The 21,964-nt window shown below is 41.4% G+C and overlaps 1 protein-coding gene across 1 annotated transcript in view; it reads right to left on the reverse strand.

Moving 5' to 3' along the window:
* The window catches only part of mospd1 (motile sperm domain containing 1), a 31,732-nt gene continuing 9,768 nt past the window's right edge, over positions 1-21,964 (reverse strand). The window contains exons 3-6 of the mRNA XM_028815777.2: positions 12,123-12,198; positions 7,343-7,572; positions 2,718-2,885; positions 1-400 (exon numbers count right to left, since the gene is read on the reverse strand). Coding sequence (XP_028671610.2) covers positions 369-400; positions 2,718-2,885; positions 7,343-7,572; positions 12,123-12,198 — 506 coding nt within the window. The 3' untranslated portion in view covers positions 1-368. The remainder of the gene's footprint in view (positions 401-2,717; positions 2,886-7,342; positions 7,573-12,122; positions 12,199-21,964) is intronic.

Below are 21,964 nucleotides of genomic sequence, written 5' to 3' on the forward strand. Positions count from 1 at the left end.
TTTAAATTCAAATGACACTTTTAATAAAACATTTCTGTATTTCTATACAAAACCCTCCTGTGTGCCGTCGTCACCACCCATCCCGCCTCCAGCTTTGTCCCAAGCGGATGGCCTCTGGGAGACACTGTGCTTCAAGTCCTTTGAGGCAGATCCGTACATCGCCTCACATCTGTAACGTTCATTTCACTTTTTCTTGCTTGGTTTTGCATTTAGCTGTAACAGACATGGTTGAATAAGGAATAACTTTTCCATGTGGGGTAAACCGACCCACCCCCCCCCCCCCAGCCCACACCCCCGTCAGCTTATCAAGATTTCCACAGTGGGCTTTCATGAGCTGCATCACAAGTTTCTTGGGACTTCAGGGTCCTTCATGTCCGGAGAATAACCATAGTAAGAAGACCTGTATGACAAAGACAAAAAGAAAAGGCCTCACTGGTGAGGAAGACAACAGCCGAGTTACCTCCACGTTTGAAGTGTAAGACAGAAAGAGAAGGAGGTAAGGAATTGGATTGGTTCAATAGGGGGATCAGATGGTCTGTGCCCGTGGCTTAGTTTGTCTCCTTGCCCTCTGTCTGTAGTTTTGCCCCAACACTTCCAACTTCTGAAGGAGTTGACAGCACTAAACGATCCTCTTAAGTACAGATCAAGTCGAGGGTGGGGAAGACAAGTAAACGGCACCTCCACTTTCAGACTACTTGAGAGAAGGTTGCATTATTCAGCTCCTAATGTATTTATGCCACTGTGAGCTCTTTGCATGTTAAAGGGCTCTGCCACGCAGCATCACCAGTTGCTGGTAGGATGAATTACAGCACCTTATTTTCATGAAAGATATGACCGTGATTGGGTGCCATCCAGGGTTAGCTCCTAATCCTACCATGAGACCCTCCAGTGCTCAATCCTCAAAAACTGTAACTGTGAACTGGTTTGAGAATGATGTGTGTTGTTATTCAGGGGGCATGTGTCTGAGCCCGGGGGGGGGGGGGGGGGGATTGGCTGGCATCCCCATCTAGGCTTGGCTCCTACCTTGTGGCCACAACTGGCCCTACAACCCTGAACTAATGTAAGAGCGATGCGTGTTATGTTACTCAGTATTAAATGGCACAATTTGTCACTACCAACAAGTTTCTTCTGACATTTTTTCCCTCAGTTCTTCTCTTCCACTTTCTTTGAACTATTCTCAATCTGTCTTGGTCACTTCCCAGAAACACCACCATAATATAACCCATCACCAGTCATTCTCTACCTTTCATTTTGTGCGCCCAAATCATTCAGCCTGCATCTCCTTGCCGTCAGACCCATCAGCTCCACGTCAGACGTTTCTCAAAACTTGCATTTTTTCCCCTCAGTGAAAATTTGCACGTCCACCTGTTCGTTCTCATTGCCGCCTTTCTAACTTCCGTCTTTGCTGAAGAATTTGCTTCGGGAGTTACTCCTGCTCATGGCAACAATCGTCCCTAAATGGAAATATCCGTGTAGCCGAGCGGTAGAACGTGCTGCTTGTATTTCTGGCAAACTCTGTGTGATCCTTGTTGTCAGTGGTGGGGCGGTGACACCCTAAATGAAGTTCTTAGCTGAGTGTGTTAACCAAAAGGAGGGTGCACAATGCAAAGCCACAGACAACATTGCATGAGAGACTTCTTCAGTAGCTTAGAAGCCAGATCAGCTACCACGTGAAGAGATCTCTCTTTCATTGAGTGGTAGAACTTCTTGCTTGAAAGTCCAGCAACGTGTCTCCTATACTCTCCCTTGCCATCTCCGTAAGAATGGCAGCTGTGCCAGTGCAGTAGACACTCAGAAATAAATCCACAGCCGAGACCGCTTCATCTTCCTGTTTCTGTCCACCATACACCACCTCGCACAGCTGATCTATCTAAAATGCCCATATCCTACCAACAAATGCTACAGACATACATATACAATAGGAATGGTCATTTTTGTTTCATTATGCATTTGGTTATTCAAAGATTTAACAAAAAAGAGAACCATTACAGATTTGGTAAAAGGTTTAGAAGCGGTTTGTTCCAAGATTATCTTACCCACACTCGCCATTCCCTTACCACACTCACCAAATCTACACCCCCATTCATTCTCTGCATGTCACTTCTATTGCAAACAACTCCAATGCACTGACTGCAGCATCATCCAGCCCTCGTCTACAGTCTCTTTTGGCAAAGCTTGTTTTAATTGGGTGCCAACAATCCTCCATAATACTGTATCACTTATGGACTCCCCTCCAGCAGACCCCACACTAAAGAAAGTTGCATCCACCACATTCATTGAAATCTCCACTCTGGCATGCTACCACCCATTGATCCCCCTACTGCCTGACCCCCAGAAACCTCTTCGAATTCTTCTGTGTTCACAATTCAGGCCTTTTGCTTCTGCGCTGCTATGCTGTCCTTCAACTTCTTCTCCAGTACATTAATGAAGGAACTCCCTGGTACCCACGTCCATTTCTAGCAAAAGACTCCTAGTGAAGTCCCAACTTCATATCCATTTTTTTTGTGCCTGTCAGCTACCCCAACCACCATTTGTGCCCCTTCCTATCTTTCTTCATAGTGTGCCCTGGAGCTAGAGTTAAGTCCATTGACCATCTAATGCCCTCACACATTTGGTACAAAGGATTTTTCACTCTGGTAAGAATGAAATAAAAGTGTACCATTTCCACTGAATGACCAGTTGTGTTCAAGATTTCAAGACGTCTTTTTCAAACTTACCTAAAACATACGCAGCTACTAGGTTCTTATTAACACTTAAATGGAGGTAGACAGGTACTACTGACTCGAGGTCACCCAGCGTTGGCAGCATGAGAACAGCTACACACACGGCACCCAGGAAGACGGTGAGCAGGCTGGGCCCAGAAGACTGAGAGCGGCTCTCTGATACTGCAAAGAAAGAAGAAGTTGCTTTATGGAAGTAACAGACAAGAAGGCTGTTGAGCAACTGACCACTGAGCATCTACAAGACTACTTACTGCATTTATTTGGAGATGTAAAAAGGAAAACACAGGCACATCAGTAAGAATAAATACAGATGGACGAGTCCTCTAAGGATCACCACACTTGGAAATGCAGCGAGCAAACACCTGAGCTTCTAAATGTGATCAGTTTGCTCACTGGACCTTCAGGAAATCATTCACAGGTCACAGCGCAGGGAGGTCTCGCATTCAGTGGGCTGTTGTGTTGGCTGTTTTCTAAACTTATAACCTGGATAGTGATAACTTAGGTATTAAAAAAACGATCAGGCAGTCTAAGCACACATTTCCTGTTTTTTTTTTTTTTTTTAAATCTTTTGCCCAGTAGGCTGGAATTCAACAATGTGATAAGACACACGTGAGTTAGGAAAGTGTGCCATCTAGTGGAACTCCGGGGTCCACCACACAAACGCTGCCCATGGCAGCTGGTCTTTTGTCTTTTAATGAAAGCCAATTTTCAAGCTGTTACAGAATGGAAGTGTTTTTTTGAAAAGCATCTACCCATTATATAGTGCCTTTCATATCTATCTGAATTTTATATTGTCCCCTTCATTATCTAGCTATAGTGCCTTTCATATCTCTATCTGTATTATATAGCACCTTTCATAGCTATCTATTTGTATTATATAGCACCTTTCAAAACTATTTATGTATTATAGTGTCTTTCGTATTGATCTATCATTTTCCTCCTCATATATAACATAACCATTTGTCAATGTGTATTTTTCACAATTGGAGCACAGGCAGCTGCAGTGATCTGGGCTGCATCTCACAGTGGTCAGTGCTTTACCCACACTGCTTATCAATAAGTCAATCACCTTTAACCTTTCCAAAGAGCCATCACAATTTGTTTTATAAAAGATAAGGTAGGTGGCAAGATTAGACTTCTACGATAAATAACCCAAACTCTGCTCTTAACTGAGAAATTACAAACTCCATGCAGAAAGTGTCTCGATGGATAAATTGTTAGTTAAAAATATGCTTTAATCATTTATCATTTAGTAAAAAAAATTACACCATTTTTCATGATTTCTTTAATAATCCTTCTTTATATATTATGAGTTGATACATCTTGCTCTTTTGTTTTATTTTCCATATGTAATATGTCCTTGAGTGTTAGAAATCTGTTACACCTAAATGTCATGTTCATACAACGTCCTATTCTGTGTACAGTGGTTGGTATTTCTGTTGATTTGTATTATAGTACTGCAAAAAAAAGCAAAATAAAAGACATTTTAATTTTTACTTGGCACTCTTCACAGAGGACTGGCGCAGAGAGCTACACACACCACCAATTGTGAAAATATCTGCCAGCGTGTAAGTTCAAATAAACCCAAAGACTTGATAACAATGCGTGAATGAAGAAAATGTATTTATGTAGCACCTCTCATGCAGTCCATGGTGATTTTTAGAAAATAAAATACTTTTGTTACAGTAAAGTGAAAAGGAACAAATTTAAATACGCTAAATGGACTCAAATGATAAATAAATGAACAAAAATCATATTAATAAAAAGAAATACCATTGGGTGGAATTGTCCTGAAAGTACCTTTATACTTTGGTAGATTTATGAAAGACTCTGTCGCTCTTGGATCCTTTTGCAGACTGTTGCGATGACTACAGCCACAGATGTTTAAAGACGGCCTGCTGAATGGTGCAGTCCTTCTCATTTTTAAATCTGCTTAGTCCTGGTCAGGTTCTTGGGGGCCACAGCAAGCAATAAATAAACTCAAACTTTCCATAACTGGACACACTTTAAAGTGACCAGTAAACGTAGCCCAGCATGTGTAAATCCTGCCGTGCTCCCGTCATACCAGTATACTGTAATGTTTTAACTCGGTGATAATCCATACATCCATTGTCCACCTCGCTTCATGAAGAGCCCTCACTAAGAGTCACCAAAGGCCTGCGGCCCTCTCAGCAGTGAACTGGATTAAGAAGGATGGATGATTGCTAGACATGCCCATGATTTACGTCTTACTAAAGAGCAGTAACAGAGGACCTGGGCTCAACTTACATCACAAAATAAAGTCTGATGTGCAAAAAACAAACAGGAACTAATGCATTTACAGTATAAAACCCTCTTGTATTGAGTGTTAATCAAGCTCTCTCTGTTTAATGACTGGAGATTGTTGGAGTTTTTCCTTAGGTGCCCCCCCCCCCCCCAAGATTTGAGGTGATGGGAGCATAGGAACAGGAGCAAGGGTTCATCAGGTAAGCGGATTTGTTTTGTCTACTAATTCAAACTTAGTCCTGCATTTCTAGATATCCCAGTTTATCAAGGTTTCAGTGAGTAGTGACATGTTGGTGGTGACAGTAACAACACTGCTACTGCTATTACTCCTTAAAATGAGTTCAAGTTGGAGGGACTCGATGCAATGTTTCTTTGTTCCAGTGGAAGCTCTTGTTCCTTCAATCCAAATTTAGTCTGAACAATTATCTTTTGGGGTAAATATAAAAAAATGTGACTTTCAAGTAGGCTTGAAAAAATGTTTGCAGCAGCTCTTCTTTTGTTTGTATGGATTAAAAAGTGTCCAGGCAGGACTGTGTTTGTTAAATGAAAGAGAGCCGTTTTAGCAATACTTACTGTGTGGTCTTTAATCAAATGTGATTCCTACACATTTTACTTCCTGTTTTAATTTGTTTTGTTAAGCAGACTACCCCAGAATCATATTTTGATTACAAGGATTTAAAACTGATTGGAAAGAAGTCTTGCCCTCACTCATTTTGAGAAACCTATTACTCATCTGTTCTTTTACAGAATGCAGGCTTGACATAAGTGCAGATGGGCATTTGGTTCCGCCAAGCAACAGTCCAAATGTATGTCATGTGATTTAATCACATGACCAAGTAACTGCTGTGCTTTCCTCTACCAATGCCTTACTACGTACGTACTAAACTCCGTAATTGTCCACTGGCCAAAAATCAAGTCTGTGTGTTAAGTTGATACTCCATGTTCACTCATGTCAAATTCGCTTTTGTTTTTAACAATTGCTGCATATCCGACAATTTCAGAAAATTGATTATTGCATAAGGAAAAATAAAAACAACTCTCCAATTTCTAATAATTTCAGCACTACATTGCAAACAGCATTATCCATCTGTTCATTTTCCGAATCTCTATTTACAATTACTCCATCACATGCAACCACCAGAAGATATTTCAACAGCCCTGGACAGACACAGGGTGGGATCGTATCGATTCATCTAACATGAGAGTTAAGACAGACTGGAAAGAAATCCCTGAACCTGCAGAAAAGTCACACAGATCCACACACCCAGTGGCCAGCTGGGAATCGAGCCGCACGTCTTGTAGGTGAGATGCTGCACTGCTGACCACTGCGGCACTGTGCTGTCACAAAGAGCATTATGTAAAAATTGATGAATTACCCAACATTGCCTAAGTGAGAAAGGTGGGAAGGGTAAAATGCAATTAGAAAATTACAGATTACCAAAGCTGATTAGCCTTAAACTTGTTGTATTTGCTACATAACAATTGTTAGATCTGCATTGCAGCTATGTATGCAGCCTTCTTGGTTTTTCCTTCTGGTGTGAAGAACCTGAAAATACAGTACTACAGAAGCAATACAGTACATCCACACCGAAGGGGGCTTAGAGCCGTGACACAAATGGCAAGACAAATGCTTGATTACAGAACAAGATGAATGCGATGGGTGGGAATCAAACCTGATTTCTTGGTTGAAAAGCAATCATATTAATCATCATAATCTGGGTAGTGCTGTTTCACTGTCCTTAGATCATGGTGTAGCATTTCCGACCATTTACTTCGACTCCAAGCCGTGGGACAAGACTAAAAGTTCTTGGAAAAAACTGACTTATGGTCATATGTACCAGTGTACCAAATTTCAAAGTGTGTTGCTTAAAACCAAAGTTGTACAAAAAAACAAAGAAAGAAAGAGATTGTGATATACAGGTAAAGAGTTTTGAGTTCTCTAATTTAGTCTTTAAAAGGTTCAATTAACTTTTTTTCCTAGTCAATATAAATCTTGAGCATTTCAGCTTTTACCAGCCCTGGCAACAATTTTCTTCTGCTGCTTAAATAATGAAGTATCATGTCTCTGCTCTCTGGAGCATTTCTGTTAACCGTGTTAAAAATAAATAATTCGTCTTTTAGTTGTCCCCTGCTCCCATGACCATGCAGTAGTCCTGCTCCACTGACAGACTGAGGAGATTGTTCCTCCCCCACACTATGCGACTCTTCAATTCCACTCGGCGGGGGTAAATGTTAACATTATACAAAGTTATTGTCTGTTATACCTGCATTGTTATCACTCTTTAATATTGTTGTTATGTGAATTTCCCTTTGGGTTTAGTAAAGTACCTATCTATGTCTATCTAGATGCTTACCTTGCTGGAGGGAGGTCTGCTCGAAGAAGACACTTTCCACTAGCTGTTCCTTCATTCTCTTTTCCTCATCCTGCTGTTTCTGCTGTTGCTGTTCCTGAGCTGAGGGTAACAAGGTGGCAATCACCTCCTTCTTTCCAAGAGCCTTCCTTTGACTCTGTTCTGACACTTGGAGACGGAACTTGTCCATCACGCCGTAGTGGCAGGCTCGCACATCACGGTGCCGGATCACTCTAGAAGACAAAAAAAACCGTCACTGCAAATGTAGTACCAAGATGGTACAGTGGAATATCAGACATCGTACCAGGCTACAGGTCTATAGTTCAGAAAAGATCACTTCTCTTTACCCACCATCCCACCAGAAGAAAACAAGCAGGTCTTAAGCCAACTTTTAAAAACGTCGATAGAGGACGAAGACCTGATGTGAAAAGGCAAGTCACTCCAAAGACTTCAGCTGAGATCTTGGAACTACAAGGAGAAGTTATCCAGATGACCTCAGTGCTCTCGGTGCCACATAGGGGTGAAGGAGGTCACAGACATATACCAATTACACTTGACAACTAAGCACTTCCTGCTAAGACCTCCAAGTTAATGTAACATTTGCCATGATTAGAGAAAGGTATATGAATGCCTGTTGAAAAAAAAAAAAAAAAAAGAGTCCAGCCAAGTAACTAATGGCCGAAGTGTGGTTGAGAAAATCTACTGAAAGTCCTGATGGACCGAGCACAGCACTAAAAACATCCAGATCGACATCAGGACAGATGGACAGAGAGAGGACACTCACCTAGTGGAGACTGGCACAGCTTTCCATAAAACTGCACATGAACAAAAAAACTCAACAACCGCTGTAAAAAGGTGAAGATGAGTAACGTCCTTTAGAAAGGCCTTATCTTTCCTGTTGCCACCCAGAACCAGCCTAGGCTCCACCCCTTTGCTTGACCAATTCCTCTCCTCCGTCTCTGTTGCTAGGCAACACTAATTAGGTAGCAGTCATGAATAAATTAAAGAGGGTACCTGGATGATGGTGGTGCTGATCCAGCTTTGAGCACTTTGTTCCTTTAGAACAGCCACAAGTCTACTTTTGTCAAGACGCAACTATTAAAGTCGGAACACCGACCAACATTTCTGCTGCCAGCCATGCTTTATGGAGCAAGAAACCACAGAACACCTCAATGGTCTTATCTTTAGAGGAAAAGCCCAGTTGTGGGTTTGTAGGGTGATGCACCACCCCATAACACATGGCTGGAAGCGTACATTTTGGTTGATGTACACAGCAGGAGGAAATGAATTCAACAAATATATCACAAAAGAAGTAAAACAACAGTCATTTATTACCAAAGTTTTTTGGGTTTTTTTTGCCGAACATAAAGAGCACAACCTAAAAACAGATCAAGTGTGAGATTCAAAGTGCTAGACACTAAAAATCGGGGCTCAAGGACAGCTCAACATGGTAGTTGTTGCGAAGGTATAAAGTACACAACGGTAGAGCAATGCCACCATCCGCTGTCCCTCCCATCATGGGGCTCTTAATTAATTAGTATTGGATAGCAACAGATGCAGACAGGAGGGGCGAAAGCCAAATAGCAGGCAAAAGCAGGGGCTTGGGGCCGAGGCCAGGCCCGATCCTGACACAGTGCTGAACAGGGTAGAAGATAAACAAGGTAAGCTTGGCTCTTCCCTGTTGGTCTGTCCCTGAGCCTGCACAGACCTGAACAGGGTGGACATAGCCACATTCATTCCTACTCGCTCCATTTAGAGTTCCACTAAAGTTAAACGGCACATTTTTGGGATGCGGGAAAAGACTGGCGAACTCTAGGAAAAACCTTCCCATGCACTGTCAGAATGTGAAACCTTTAAACTCCTGAACATTACAGAGGATTATTTCCACCACACACATTATTTCCACCACACACACACAAAAAGAAAAAGTTTGGTTATTTTGCACAGCTTTTGTCTGCTTGGCCCCGGTATCCTTGAGTGCGGGTGTGCTTTTGTCTTCTAGTGACAGAGAGAGAGAGTGAGTAGGAAATTTTGCTCTCTGAAAATCAAACGTTGATGAGCCTCTGAAGATGTGAGGAATCCCAGCCACTGTGCTGCCCAGTCACCCTGTTTTAAAATATTAGCTGTAGAAGATAACTGGATACAAACTATCCTGAACTATCCTTTATTTCTTGGTTTCTGTTCCTGGATTTCCGGCAGCACCCTTTGTGAATCACTTTTGTCTTTGGTGGTGTGTGATTATGCCCTGTGATGGACTGCCGTTTTGTCCACCAGGGTTGTTTCCTGCCTTGCAACCAATGCTGCTGAAATGATCACTGGCTCCCTGTGACCCCAAACTGGACAGGTCTATAATTTATTCCACAACTAAATATATACTCCACATTTTGTGAAACATTTAATTTTCAATAGTTAGGAACAGTCACTTGAGCCAACCAACCAGCGCATACATGAAAAGAATGTACAAACTCCGAGACACAAGCTCCATGCCACCGTCCTGCCTGCCTACATTAAAACATTCGCACTAAACAACCTGACAGAAACTACATGTAAACTTGTAACTTCAGATTGCTTCATGTCTAGTGCTTACGCGTGTGCTCAATGTGTCCCTCAATACCTGTCACTTGAAGACAAAAGCACACACATGCACAGTGACACCAGCAGCAATCCTTTTGCAAAAGAGGTCAGCCATAGTAGTGAATTAAAACAACTTTTTTGTAAAATGCAACACTTTTTAATGGAGCAATGCAATAATTATTGAAATTTAACACAATGCTTTTGAAAAATAATGCAATTCTTTAGCAAGATAATACAATTTTTAATTAGAGCAGGTAACAAGGCTCCATAGAAAGTAGTTCTATTTTAGTTTTTGGTTTTTTGTTTTGGTTCTGAAGAGTTTTACGTAATTTTGAATAATGCATCCTCTGCACATAAAAAGACACAGAAAAAAAACACAGTGTTTTATATACAACTTAAAGGACACATTTTTTTTCATTGTTGTTATCACCCAAGTCTCTTGGTCCGGTTTATGTGGAAGCAGACTGCAGTAATTTAGGTCAGAGTTCACTACCTCCGAGAACTGGCTTTCCCAGTATTCCATATTCCTCCTCCATGAACTGAGCCACTTGGACTTTTTCATTCTAGGCAGCCGCATTTCTTTCAGAGGAAGACACCAAGCCACTCTTCTCAGACAGAAGTGTGACCTCAAATACGCCGGTGTCCAGTCTCAATCCGGCCATTTCCTATTTCACTGTGAATTGCTCTGGTCCATGCCAGAGATGACAGTCTAGTTAAGACCAAAAGTATGACATCATCTGTAAACACCAGAGATGTTCAGTTCCCCAGACTGAATACTCTTTGTGCCTTAATGTCCAATTCCTGTAAATCACAAATACGATTGGACAGAGGGTGCATCCAGCGGTAACTGCCAAAGAATGGGACCAAATTCTCACTCTGCAAATGCAGGGACTGAACTGCATCCCAAAATTACCAAAACTACACTTCACACCATAATCATGCAAATGGTGCACAATCCAAAGCTTCCTACAAATTTATAAAATGGGTATAACAGGATCTAACAAGTCCTCAAAGATCAGTTCACATTTCCACACGCAGGAATGCATGCATACTGTCCGCCCCTCTTGAGCCTCAGGTTGAGCTCTTGACCAGAGTCTCTTTCTACTCCAGCACCGAGGCAGAAGACTGATTCCTCATCAATAAGCTAACAATCTGCACTCCTTTGTATTACTTATGGACTACCATCCCAGCCAGCCACATCAGAGATTCTGTCCCCTCCTTTCCAGAGCAATAAAGGGTCCTGTGAATCAAGATTCCCCAATAATATTCCACACCTTTGGCCTTTTAGGCTAAGTCATGTTCACTCCTGCTGTCTCAACTCAGCACCTCAGTGTTCCCATACACACAAACGGATTCAAATCAACCAGACACCTTGGCATGGACAGCTCTGATGAGGGGATGTCCTTTGGGATTAGGGTTTCCTGTGATTGTCTGTATCCCCAGTCAAGGTCACCACTATTTTGCCTTTTCAGAGAACACCCTGCCTATTCTTCTTTTTGTTAGGCTGTCTGGTGACTCTAAACGGGCCCAGTGTGAGTGAGTGTGACCCAAAATGACGACCTGGCGGTATGCTCCCCTGACTGGCAAAAGAAGAGATTAATTTTTTAAAAGCTATCTGTTTCAGTAACTTATTAAGCTTTGAGCAGACTATTCTTAATGTGCTATAACTAATAACAAACCCAATAAATGCCCAGAATACTATTGTGCAAGTCATTTCATGCATCCTTTTTTTGTTAACACACTACAGCTTCATAGAGCACTTTAACCCAAAACAAGCAACACTGGGTGCAAAGCAGGAACCAGCAGAGGATGGCACAAAGGTCCATTAGAGAGACATTAGTGGGCCAACTTAGACTTACCAGTTCATTTAATACAAATGTCTTAAAGGGTAGGAGAAGAAAGAGGAGTACCCATTGAAAGTCCACACCGATGGTGAGCAGGCCAGTAAGCAAACTCAACTCTCAGGAGCCATCAGAGGGCCACTTACAGAGCCGCATCCTGCCCTGGTCAGCATGTTCTTAACCTAATGACATATGACTAAGCACTTCTTTTAAGGCTGCAGCCATTTCATTTCCTAACCCCCCACCCCACACACAAACTTGAGTTTAAAACTGATAAGCATTTCTTGTATGCCCACTCATGGTGCTCCCTACTAGTCAGGGGAGTGGGGCTGGTGGTATGATATTCTGGCCAGCAGGTTTATACTTACATATCAACGCAGCACTGTGGTTTAACTGCACCCGTAGCATCGACCACTGCATATTTACTAGGCGCTGTGCACAAGACTGAAAACAGAAAGAGGGAAGCATTTGACATTAGAACTCTCATTTATTAAACCCAGTGGTAAAATACTTGTGAGCAGTGGCTGCATCTCCTGAGAAATGGACCATGGAATTTAACACGTTCTGAAGCCGGAGTTGCATTTTTCTGCCAACACCTTCAACTCTGCAGCATCAGGGGCAAGAAAGTAACCAACTTGAACAGGGTACCATTCCACTGCAGGGCACATATTCAGACTGGGTTAATTTAGAGTCACCAGTTAAGCTACCTTGTGAATATGTGGCAGTAAACAGCAGTACCTGGAAAAAAACTCAAGCAGAGCACGAAGATGATTTGGCAGGCTGTAGGGCAGCAGCACTAACCACTGGGCTGCCCACTTTGTGAAGAGATCTTTAAAAACAAGTTCATTTACTGGTGCTAAGCAGTTTATGATAAAGAAAGTGCATTGTATTTGTACAATGCATACAAGAAATATGCACCTCATGGACATTTATACTGCAGACTGGATGTATAATCCACAGGCTTAGATAGAATACTTTCAAATTGATATGTGAAAGGGGACTAAGCTGACTCTTTCAAGTCTGTGGTTCTGCTTAGGAACAATCATCTACTTCTTACTAAGTCCATAAGTTTGACAAATCTAGTGTCAGGTGAGAAACATAAAATAGAACCTGTTATTTAGTCTTTATTTATTTGGCTAGCTAGGCAGGATAGTAGTGCAGTGGTCAGCACTGCCGCTTCATAGATTCGTCATCCACATGGAGTTTGCACATTCTCTCTGAATCTTTTGGATTTTCCTCCAATATCTACAAAGATGTGCTAGGTAGATTTATTGGCCCCTGTGTGACTGTCAGCATGGATGACTATGAATGGATTTGGCTCTTTTCTGCTTTGTACTGCTGGCTTTGGCTCTGGCCTGTCATGACCCTGAATCACATTAGGTGAGTTTGGGGATGTTATGATAAAAATTAAGATAACAAGCAGAAACCATATGAGAAAAAGTACACTCCAGGATCCAGTAGCTTGTACAACTACCTTAGTTGGAAATTTGTTTTCTGTACAGGTTTATCCGTCTTTTGCATTCTACTGGAGGAATTTTGTTGCTTTAACAAGATGATACAAAGAATGGAGTCCATTTGTATACAATAGAGGCAAGTTAACATGATTTTAGATTAAATATAGTTGTCTCTGTAAGGTATTACAGTTAGGTTGTACGTATATCCAAGGTGTCAGGAAAACCAAAGAAACTCCAAGGTAAAGCTATGGAAAGCAAGACATGGAGAGATTTTCAAAAGACTCCTGTGGAGCATGGTCTTAGTAAATCAAGACGTGGAAGGGGTCTGGCAGCACCCTGCTTCTGCCCTCCTAAACCGAACAGCTAGATAAGAAGAAGTCACAGATGAAGAGAGCTGTGATAGACCCCAGCTAACACGCAAGAAGCTGCCCACAGGAACTCAACAAAGCTGGTCTGCATGGTGATGATGCGCAAGATCTAAAATCCATCAGAGACTTTCTGATCAATATTTAATTTATATTGGAAAAACAATTGGTTTTTAAGCTTTTGGCCTACTTAGAAAATATAACTAGCATAATCTTAGCCTGGCACACATCACAAGTAACTTGCTAACTCTGAAGCATGGACTTCTCAGCATCAAACCGTAAGAAAATCTGATAAGTTAGAACAAAACTGAGCAAAATATAAGTCCATCAAGCCTGTTTCTTTAGCTAATAGCTAAGCTTCCCCAGTATCTTCTTAAAGTTTCTCAAGGTTTCTGCTTCAATTCCATGTCTCGGTAGTTTGTTCCAGAGTCCCACAACACTTTGCGTAAAGAGAAGTGCTTCCTGGTGTCAGTTTTAAATGCACTCTCCCTTAATTTCCACGAATGAAATCCTACCTCAAGCTACAAAAGTACGATTAACACCACTGTGGGCTAAAATTGAAGTGATTGTTCTGGGTGGTCAAAGCTTTAGAGTTTGACTGAGAGCTTACAGCACGAGCTGGAGGTCACCAGATAACTGAATCTACTCCATCACTCTCAGACCTGGAGAAGGCTTAGCCAGAAGACCCATAGTTGGCGTTTAAAAAACAGTCTCTGCATCATTCACCTAACATCTGAGGGTTAACCACTGCATATTTGTGGAAAAATGTGTGATAATAGCCAGAAACTTTTGTATCTAAACTGCCAGGCTTCAAGGCTTTATGATATTTTTAATATTGGGTAGCATGTCCTTTTTGTAGGGGACTAATATTTTGGGTGCTTATCTAGCCACAAAGAGAGTGGTCAGTTGAACAGCCTATCACTTGGCAGTAAACATCGATGTCTATGGGATCAAGGGGTTCCAACATGGCGATAGCCCCAATCCGGACAGGTTTCTGACCACTTTATTATTCTTTAGTAAGCCAATTGGTAATTAGTAAACACCCATAGCGTGGGAGATCTCTGTCAGGGCATGGGAGGGTGGTGACTGGTATCTAGCAAGGATGAAGGGCTAATTAGCAGGAAGAGGTGAATGATCAGGAAGCTCCATACGTGACCATCTGGGGAGTGGCAGCTGACCCCATTCCATTATCAGTTCAGAAATGACCTTGAAAGGGACAGGGAAGGCGGCTTCCTACAAAAGGTACATAAATATTATAGTGTGCAAAATAAGGAGAGCAGAAGATATGGTGGACAGTGTCTGGAAGAAGAACAGCAGCTAACCCTGGACAGAGACAAAATGCATGTTTAGTAAGGACCAAGCTGGTTTAAAGGTGTTTATTATTTTGTAATTTTTCATCTCTTATTAAGTTTCTTCTTAAGAAAAATATTTTTGATATTTTGTAGCATGTTGTTGGTTCGGTGTTCTAGTGAACAGGTTGTTCTCACTTGGCCAATTTTGCAATGAACGCCCAATTCAACATATTCAGTTATTGTATTCTTTTTCCCTTGTCTTCCCATTTAGTGGGCATCAGGGTGGTGTGATGGTGTCTCCTGTATCCAGGATCTCAAGTTCAAATCCCTCACCCAGTTGTCCTCTGTGGACTTCACAAGTTCTCTTTGTGTCCGTGAGGATTTTCCTATAACACTCTCATAGACATGCATGACAAATCTACTGGACCCATGGTTGTGTGTGAACCAGTCCTGTAATCGACTGGTATCCCCTCCAGAGACATCTGCTGCTTTGCACGCGACAAAGCCAGAATGGGTCCTGGATTAAGCAGGTTGGACAATACTGTTACGTCCTGCTTTGTCAAATTTGCTGTTCATGGTTTTTTTGGTCGTTGCAAAGTCAGAGGTGGCCATGTTCATAAACGTTGGACATTCAGTGCAAGCTAGAAGGTGTTGCAGTACTGTTGCTGCACTTATGTGTCTTCTTTGACATTTTAACACAAATCAGTGTTTGCATCCTTTGTTCGACATGTTGTAAATATGGAATTTCCTCAACACACTTTGTTAAAAAGAACCTTTTAACTTCCCTAATCCTCCATCAGTGTCCACACTTGAAAACATCTTAGTTGGTAATGAAAGTATAAGTAGTACTTCCAGACCATACCTATCCATCCACTATCCAACCCGCTATTTCCTAACTACAAGGTCACGGGGGTCTGCTGGAACCAATCCCAGCCAACACAGGGCATAAGGCAGGAAATAAACCCCAGGCAGGGCGCCAGTCCACCGCAGTCCAGACCATACCTATCAAAGGATAACCTTGGTATTGTTCAAGTCAGTAGTGGTATAGGTTAACTTGCCATGGAAAAGTGTGTCCTTAAGTGAAGCATTTTAGGCAATGTGGAGGGAAAAAGCATTGAGTATCAATCTTTGTTTTGACAGTGCATGTATATTGTAAAACAGTGAATCTCTCTTATTTCAGCTACTTTAAAAGAAATGCAGATGTGTTCTTCACCTCATTGCCTGTCTCCCTCCACAGCAGCCTTCCATCTTTCCCATTGGGGCTTTGATGAACGGCTTGTTTCTTTAGTATTGTGACTGCTGTATATGCTGAGAGTGTCGGCCAGTACCTAATCAGACATACTTGCTCTTTGTTTCTTAAAGAAACATTTTATATACACTATTGGTCAAAAGTTTTACAACACCTCAGTTTTGCCAGTTTTCTTCAAATGTAATAAGCTGAACTGCAATGAATGACCTAACATGGTGAAATGCTAAGCAGTAAACTGTGAGAAGATTACATTTAAAGCTTAGGTTAGCAAAAACTAAAACATTACAAATGGCCTTCTTAAAGGAACAACTAATAGGTTACAACCTACAGAAATTCTGTAGCAATTAAAGCAAATTAAGCCTTGCAATTCGAAGCAAACAATTCACACAGATGTTCCAACTTCTGTTGATTATTCAAAACTCTCTGTCTGTCTTAAAGCAGGGTTGGAACACACTGTGTTACTAAAACCTCTACACCCTAGAAAGTTGTAAACTCCAGTGATGATGGCAAGAAAACGGCAATTAACAAATAAAATGAGACAGAGCATTATTAAACTGTGGGACTTTCACTTAGAGAAACTGCAACCTGAAGGTGTAGTTGTGCTCTGGCCACAAACAGAGGGGTATTTGACCCTCTATGAAGATAGCTGCAATCATCTCAAGGGCCAATGATGACTTAGAACCACTTGGTGGACAACTGGGCATCACCTCGGAAGTGATCTTAGAGTCTCCTTTAGAAGAACCTCTCTTTGCACAGTCAGGAGAGTTTCAAGTTAGGTATGAAGAACAGGTAAAAACTTATCTGGCCTGGGCTATAGTGGAGGACAAGGCAATTAAAGACAAAGCAATAGTTTAGGGTCAATGATCTGGAGGGCTCCAACTGCTAGCATCAATTAAGTTAGAGTGAGCCAAACTTTCAGCTGATCAGAGCGTTTGGTTTCTTTTCTTTGTGAGATCGTACCTGACCTTAATGAAACCCATTATTATTTAGGTTTCATTCAACATCTGGCCTTTTATTAGGTTTTGGGCTACTCAAGGGTGTCCTCTGAGGTTTACAGCACATGCACGTCCTTTACATAATAACATTTGAAAATGCTTCCCTTAAGAACATAGTTTCCCATGTCAAATTACTTCATATGACTGCAAAAGAAATCTTGAAAAAATATTGAAGTTATCCTTTAATCTCAAGGTGCCCAGCACTAGGCGGTCTTAGTCAGGGCTAGGATAGAGACTTCTCTATTTAAATATCTCAAGGAAAGAATGGAATTGGATTATTTATCACATTCATCACTCTGTGCCAAACAAACCATAATTCATCTTAAATTTGTACATCAGACACATCTTTCCTGGTTTAAATGATTTAAAATTCATTAAGGCTTTTAACACTAATTGAGATCAATGCCATCCAGCTCTAGCCTCAATAGGACATGTGTTTTGGGACTGTCCTAAATGAAGACCTTTTTTGGGCAAAAATATTTGCGTACCCAGCAGATAATGTCAGATTTATGGCCATTCCTAATCCTTGTACAGCAGTGTTCGGAATAACATTGAATAGGACTCGACTATTATGATATAAACTCACTGTGATTTCCAGTACTACATTGTAAGGGCACTGACAAATTTTGCTCAAGTGAGAGAATCCAAATGCATACTCCATAACTCAATGAGAAAATGATATGCCACATTACACAGAAACTGATAAAAAATCTAATTTTCCTTGAGTGGAACTGCGCAGAGATCAGGCAGGGATTCTTTAATGTTATTCTAAAATTAGTGTGATGGCCCCCTGCCAATGTCTCTTTTTAATTCCTGTTGCAGGATTAAAATGAAGAAGTAAAATATAATGGGTTTTTTGCTGGGTGTGGTTTTTAGTATTATTTAAGGTCAAAGTATCTTAACTTTATCTTTTTTTATACCAATGTGTGTTTGTTGCACCCTAACTCTTTTACTGCAATGTACATATTTCAAAGTAAGTACAATTTAGTTATTAAAAGAACCTGAAAATAATTTGTTAGTTCAATAAATTATCTTTTATTTTCTTTCTAAAAAGCTACAGCAAAGCAGTAGTACTATGATGATTAGACAGAGGTGAGACTGATAAAGCCCCTCCATTTATTTTCTGTACTTGATCTGTCTAATTCAATACCAAGGGGTCAGAGACGACAAGGCACAAAGCAACCCAGCATGGAGCCCCAGTTCACTACACTGCACACTTGCCACACACCCATACTCATTTGTATCGGACTATTTGGAGACACTAATCAACCTAACAAGACAATGTTGGGATGCTGAAGACAAGACATCCACTACAGTGACGGGGCTCACAAATCACACCTTTTGAACCTCTTGAGCCATGGGGCAGTGCTAACTAATCACGGTGCCTCTGTGAATGGCGATGTGTGAATTTATGTTGGTGTTAGTTTAAAAAGATAGACTATCCTTATTCCAAATCAGTGACCTCATCTAAAATGAATAATGTGTGATCTCAAAAGCACTATACTAGTCTGCCTTGACCAGCTAAAGAAAAACATCATTTCAAATGCAGGATTAGAGAAACAAAAAAAGGCCATACTCATCAGTTAGGCCTTACAGGAACACCTACCGCCCACTCTTGACTTGTAGATCACCACCTGGGACCTTTACTGCACAATTTTTTTTAAGATAAAATATCAAATGTGAGGTTGATTGCAATTTAAACGTGCCCAATATTTTTTAAAAACAGTGTTGCCTATTCATGTTTCCTCATATGCAGCCCAGCTTGGACTAGTAGATGAGGAACAGAAAGCATTACATAACTGTGTTCAAAAATGAAAAACAAAGCAACTCTGTGCCAGCCTTATGAGAAATGCTGAATTCAAGTGAAAACCTAAACTAATATACAATACTGTAGGCAGCACTTTACCATTTTCTTTCATATCTGAAGCCACCCAAGGAGCTCTACTTGTGACAAACCCAACAACAAGACACACACACTCACTCACACACTCTGCTTTCTATCCAAGTCCAAAAGCCTTTTCTTTCAGGTCTCATACTCGCTTATTTCTGACCAATGTTACAAATGGCCCAAATTCCTGTCTGTGAGAATGTTTTTTATTTTTATCCCCAATGTAGTATAATTTTTTAATTAATGCTACTTATGAAGAGAAAAAAACGCAAAACAAACAAACATCTGGCAGCTGTCTGGGAACAGTTTCAACTCTGCAGGGCCAACGTGTGTGTTTGTGTCAGCTGCAGCTCAGACTGAAATGGCAGACAATATTTTTCTTCCAGCAGCTGGAAAACAAAGTGGTATGAAGCGGAACAGAAGCAGATCTCAAAAAGTAGAAAACCAACTCAAGGTCTCAATTAACCGATCTTATTATTTGCATAACTACATTTTATCTTTGCCTTATGACAGCAGTTTTAGAGCATATATCCTTCAGTTGTGGATAACAAAATGCAAGATTTGCTTTTTTACTAAGTGGGTATAAAAAAAAAAACAGAAAGAAAACGAGTGACAGAGCACATTCCTCCAGCCATTAAAGCCTTGACATAAACAGCCATGTCACCGCCGAAAGCACGAGGGAGGCACGCAACAGATGGTGATGTTATGCCTCAGCAATGAAGGCCAAGGAGACCTGCACTTTGTAAGAACCAAGAACAAACAGTCAGAGGTATTTGCTGTCGGGTCTTTTTTTTATAATGAGCACAACCTCAAGGTTAATCAGTCAGTCAATCTCTAACCTGCTTTGTTGTGGAGTGGTGGGGGGTGTTGCTGGAGCCTAGACCAGCTACCATAGGGCACAAGGCAGGAACAAACTCTGGACAGGGTGCCAGTCCAACAACAACATTTACTTATATAGTGCGTTTTCATACAAATGATGTAGCTCAAAGCGCTTTACAAGATGAAGAAAGAAAAAATAAAAATAAGATTAGGCAACGCTAAGTAACAAAGGATAAAGTAAGGTCCAATGGCCAGGGAGGACAGAAAAAACAAAACAAAATCTGCAGGGTGTTCCAAGGTCACAAGACCACCCAGCCCCCCCGGGGTGAACATACACACCCCAATTACATATTAGGGCCAATTTAGGATCGCCAGTTCACCTAATCTGCATGTCTTTGGACTGTGTGCGGAAACCTACACAGACACAGGGAGAACTTGCAGACTCCACACAGGGAGGACCCGGGACATGAACCCTGGTTACTGCCAGGCAGCAGCGCTATCACTGTGCCGCCCACAACCTCAAGTTGCTTTTTATTATTTTACAAGGGGGCTCCACCCCCTGCTCGCTTCGCTCACCTACCCCCGGGGTTGGGTAACCCGAAATACATTGATGAATGTATGAGATATATTGGAGTGTAAAGGTGTAGATGACGAACAAAGGAAGTAAAGAACCCATAGCATGGCACATTAGAAGGATCTATTGGAATATTTCTTTATACACAACATTTGTAGTAAAATCGTTGATAGATTGTGTCATCTGGATCTAACACATAGATCTGTGCATATTTGCGTTCGTGATTTGGCTCAAGGTGCACTGTTCCAATCCGATGTAATATTTGTCCACATACGCGAAAGCAGTATGGGCCATTGCCAACTGGTGGCCTGATATTTACCCCGGTAGATGCAAAAGCAAATGAACTATTGTAGGATCTAATGCAGTCCATAATGTTTTTACTTTCGGGTACATTGTTAGTTAGAAACATCCGTAGATATTCAGGATATTCATCTAAAGGAGGCAGTCTAATTTGACCCCTTTGACAACAACGTGTAAACTCATTAGTTGTATTGCCAGTTGTTTCTTCAGGGAAGTTAAGTGAATGACAATGACAGCAAATGATATTCATTAATCCTAATGAATGTTCATTAATAGTGGACGCACTTAAAACCAAAAAGCCCCCAACATGGGTGGGACGCTACAATACTTTCGAATTTTACTGCTTTCATATTCTGTACCTTTGTCTGCATGTGTATCGCGCCATCGTTTGTTTGAGCCTTTCGAATTCCACTGCTTTCATAATCTCTTATCTGCCTTTTTTTCTCTCCAATGCCTTTGGGTCTCTATTCTCCGTATTGTCCTTATACGCTTTCTATGCGCTGAGAGCACATGATTTTTTGTGTACTATGTGCTTTTACACAATTGATTTTTTTTTGATCAGTGTGCTCATATATATTCTGTACAATCTTTATGGACCTTTGCGGACCCCGTATTGTCTTAACCCGTGCCTGCTTTGCTTCCGCAGTTTCAGACGCGCATTGTAGGCGCCTGCGTTCATTGATCTTATCCAGGTGGGCTCATGTGTGTATCGTTGAGCTGTATTGTGTTTGAATTTGGTGTAAAGCATTCAGCGGTTTGTACAATCCCAAACAGCACATTATTCCTAACTTCACTCCGCAGTAGTGCCACTCACAATATGGCGGTTGTTTTATTTGCTATCTCCGTTAGTTGAGCTGTACGCGCCTGCGCAGTACGTCTCATGGTCCCATCGCCGTGTACCTGCGTCCATGCCATCCGGTTTACCATTCTCGGTTAGTAATATGGATAGGTGGTATGCTGTCTGTCAGGTGAAGGATCTTGCGCAAGATAGCAAGTCTGGATATGGGACCGAACTAACAGTGTTGTGTTTTACAGTTTAAAGATACTGACAAACTAAAGTTACTAAAGAATAGGAAGTGAACACTACTATGACTCATAGCCTGAAGGGTTTAGAATTGTGGCTGCTGAAATGGAGGTAGCTATAATAGAGGGCCTTTCAGATGGCTAATGGATCTTGAGAGCTGGAGTGAATATCATTCTGGAGAATTAAGAGATTACCTCCCTACCGTCCCAGAACTCAAAAACATTTTTGGTCCTTCCATGCTGCTGTGGTC

Source organism: Erpetoichthys calabaricus, chromosome 12 (genome assembly GCF_900747795.2).
Source record: "Erpetoichthys calabaricus chromosome 12, fErpCal1.3, whole genome shotgun sequence".
Lineage (NCBI taxonomy): Eukaryota > Metazoa > Chordata > Cladistia > Polypteriformes > Polypteridae > Erpetoichthys > Erpetoichthys calabaricus.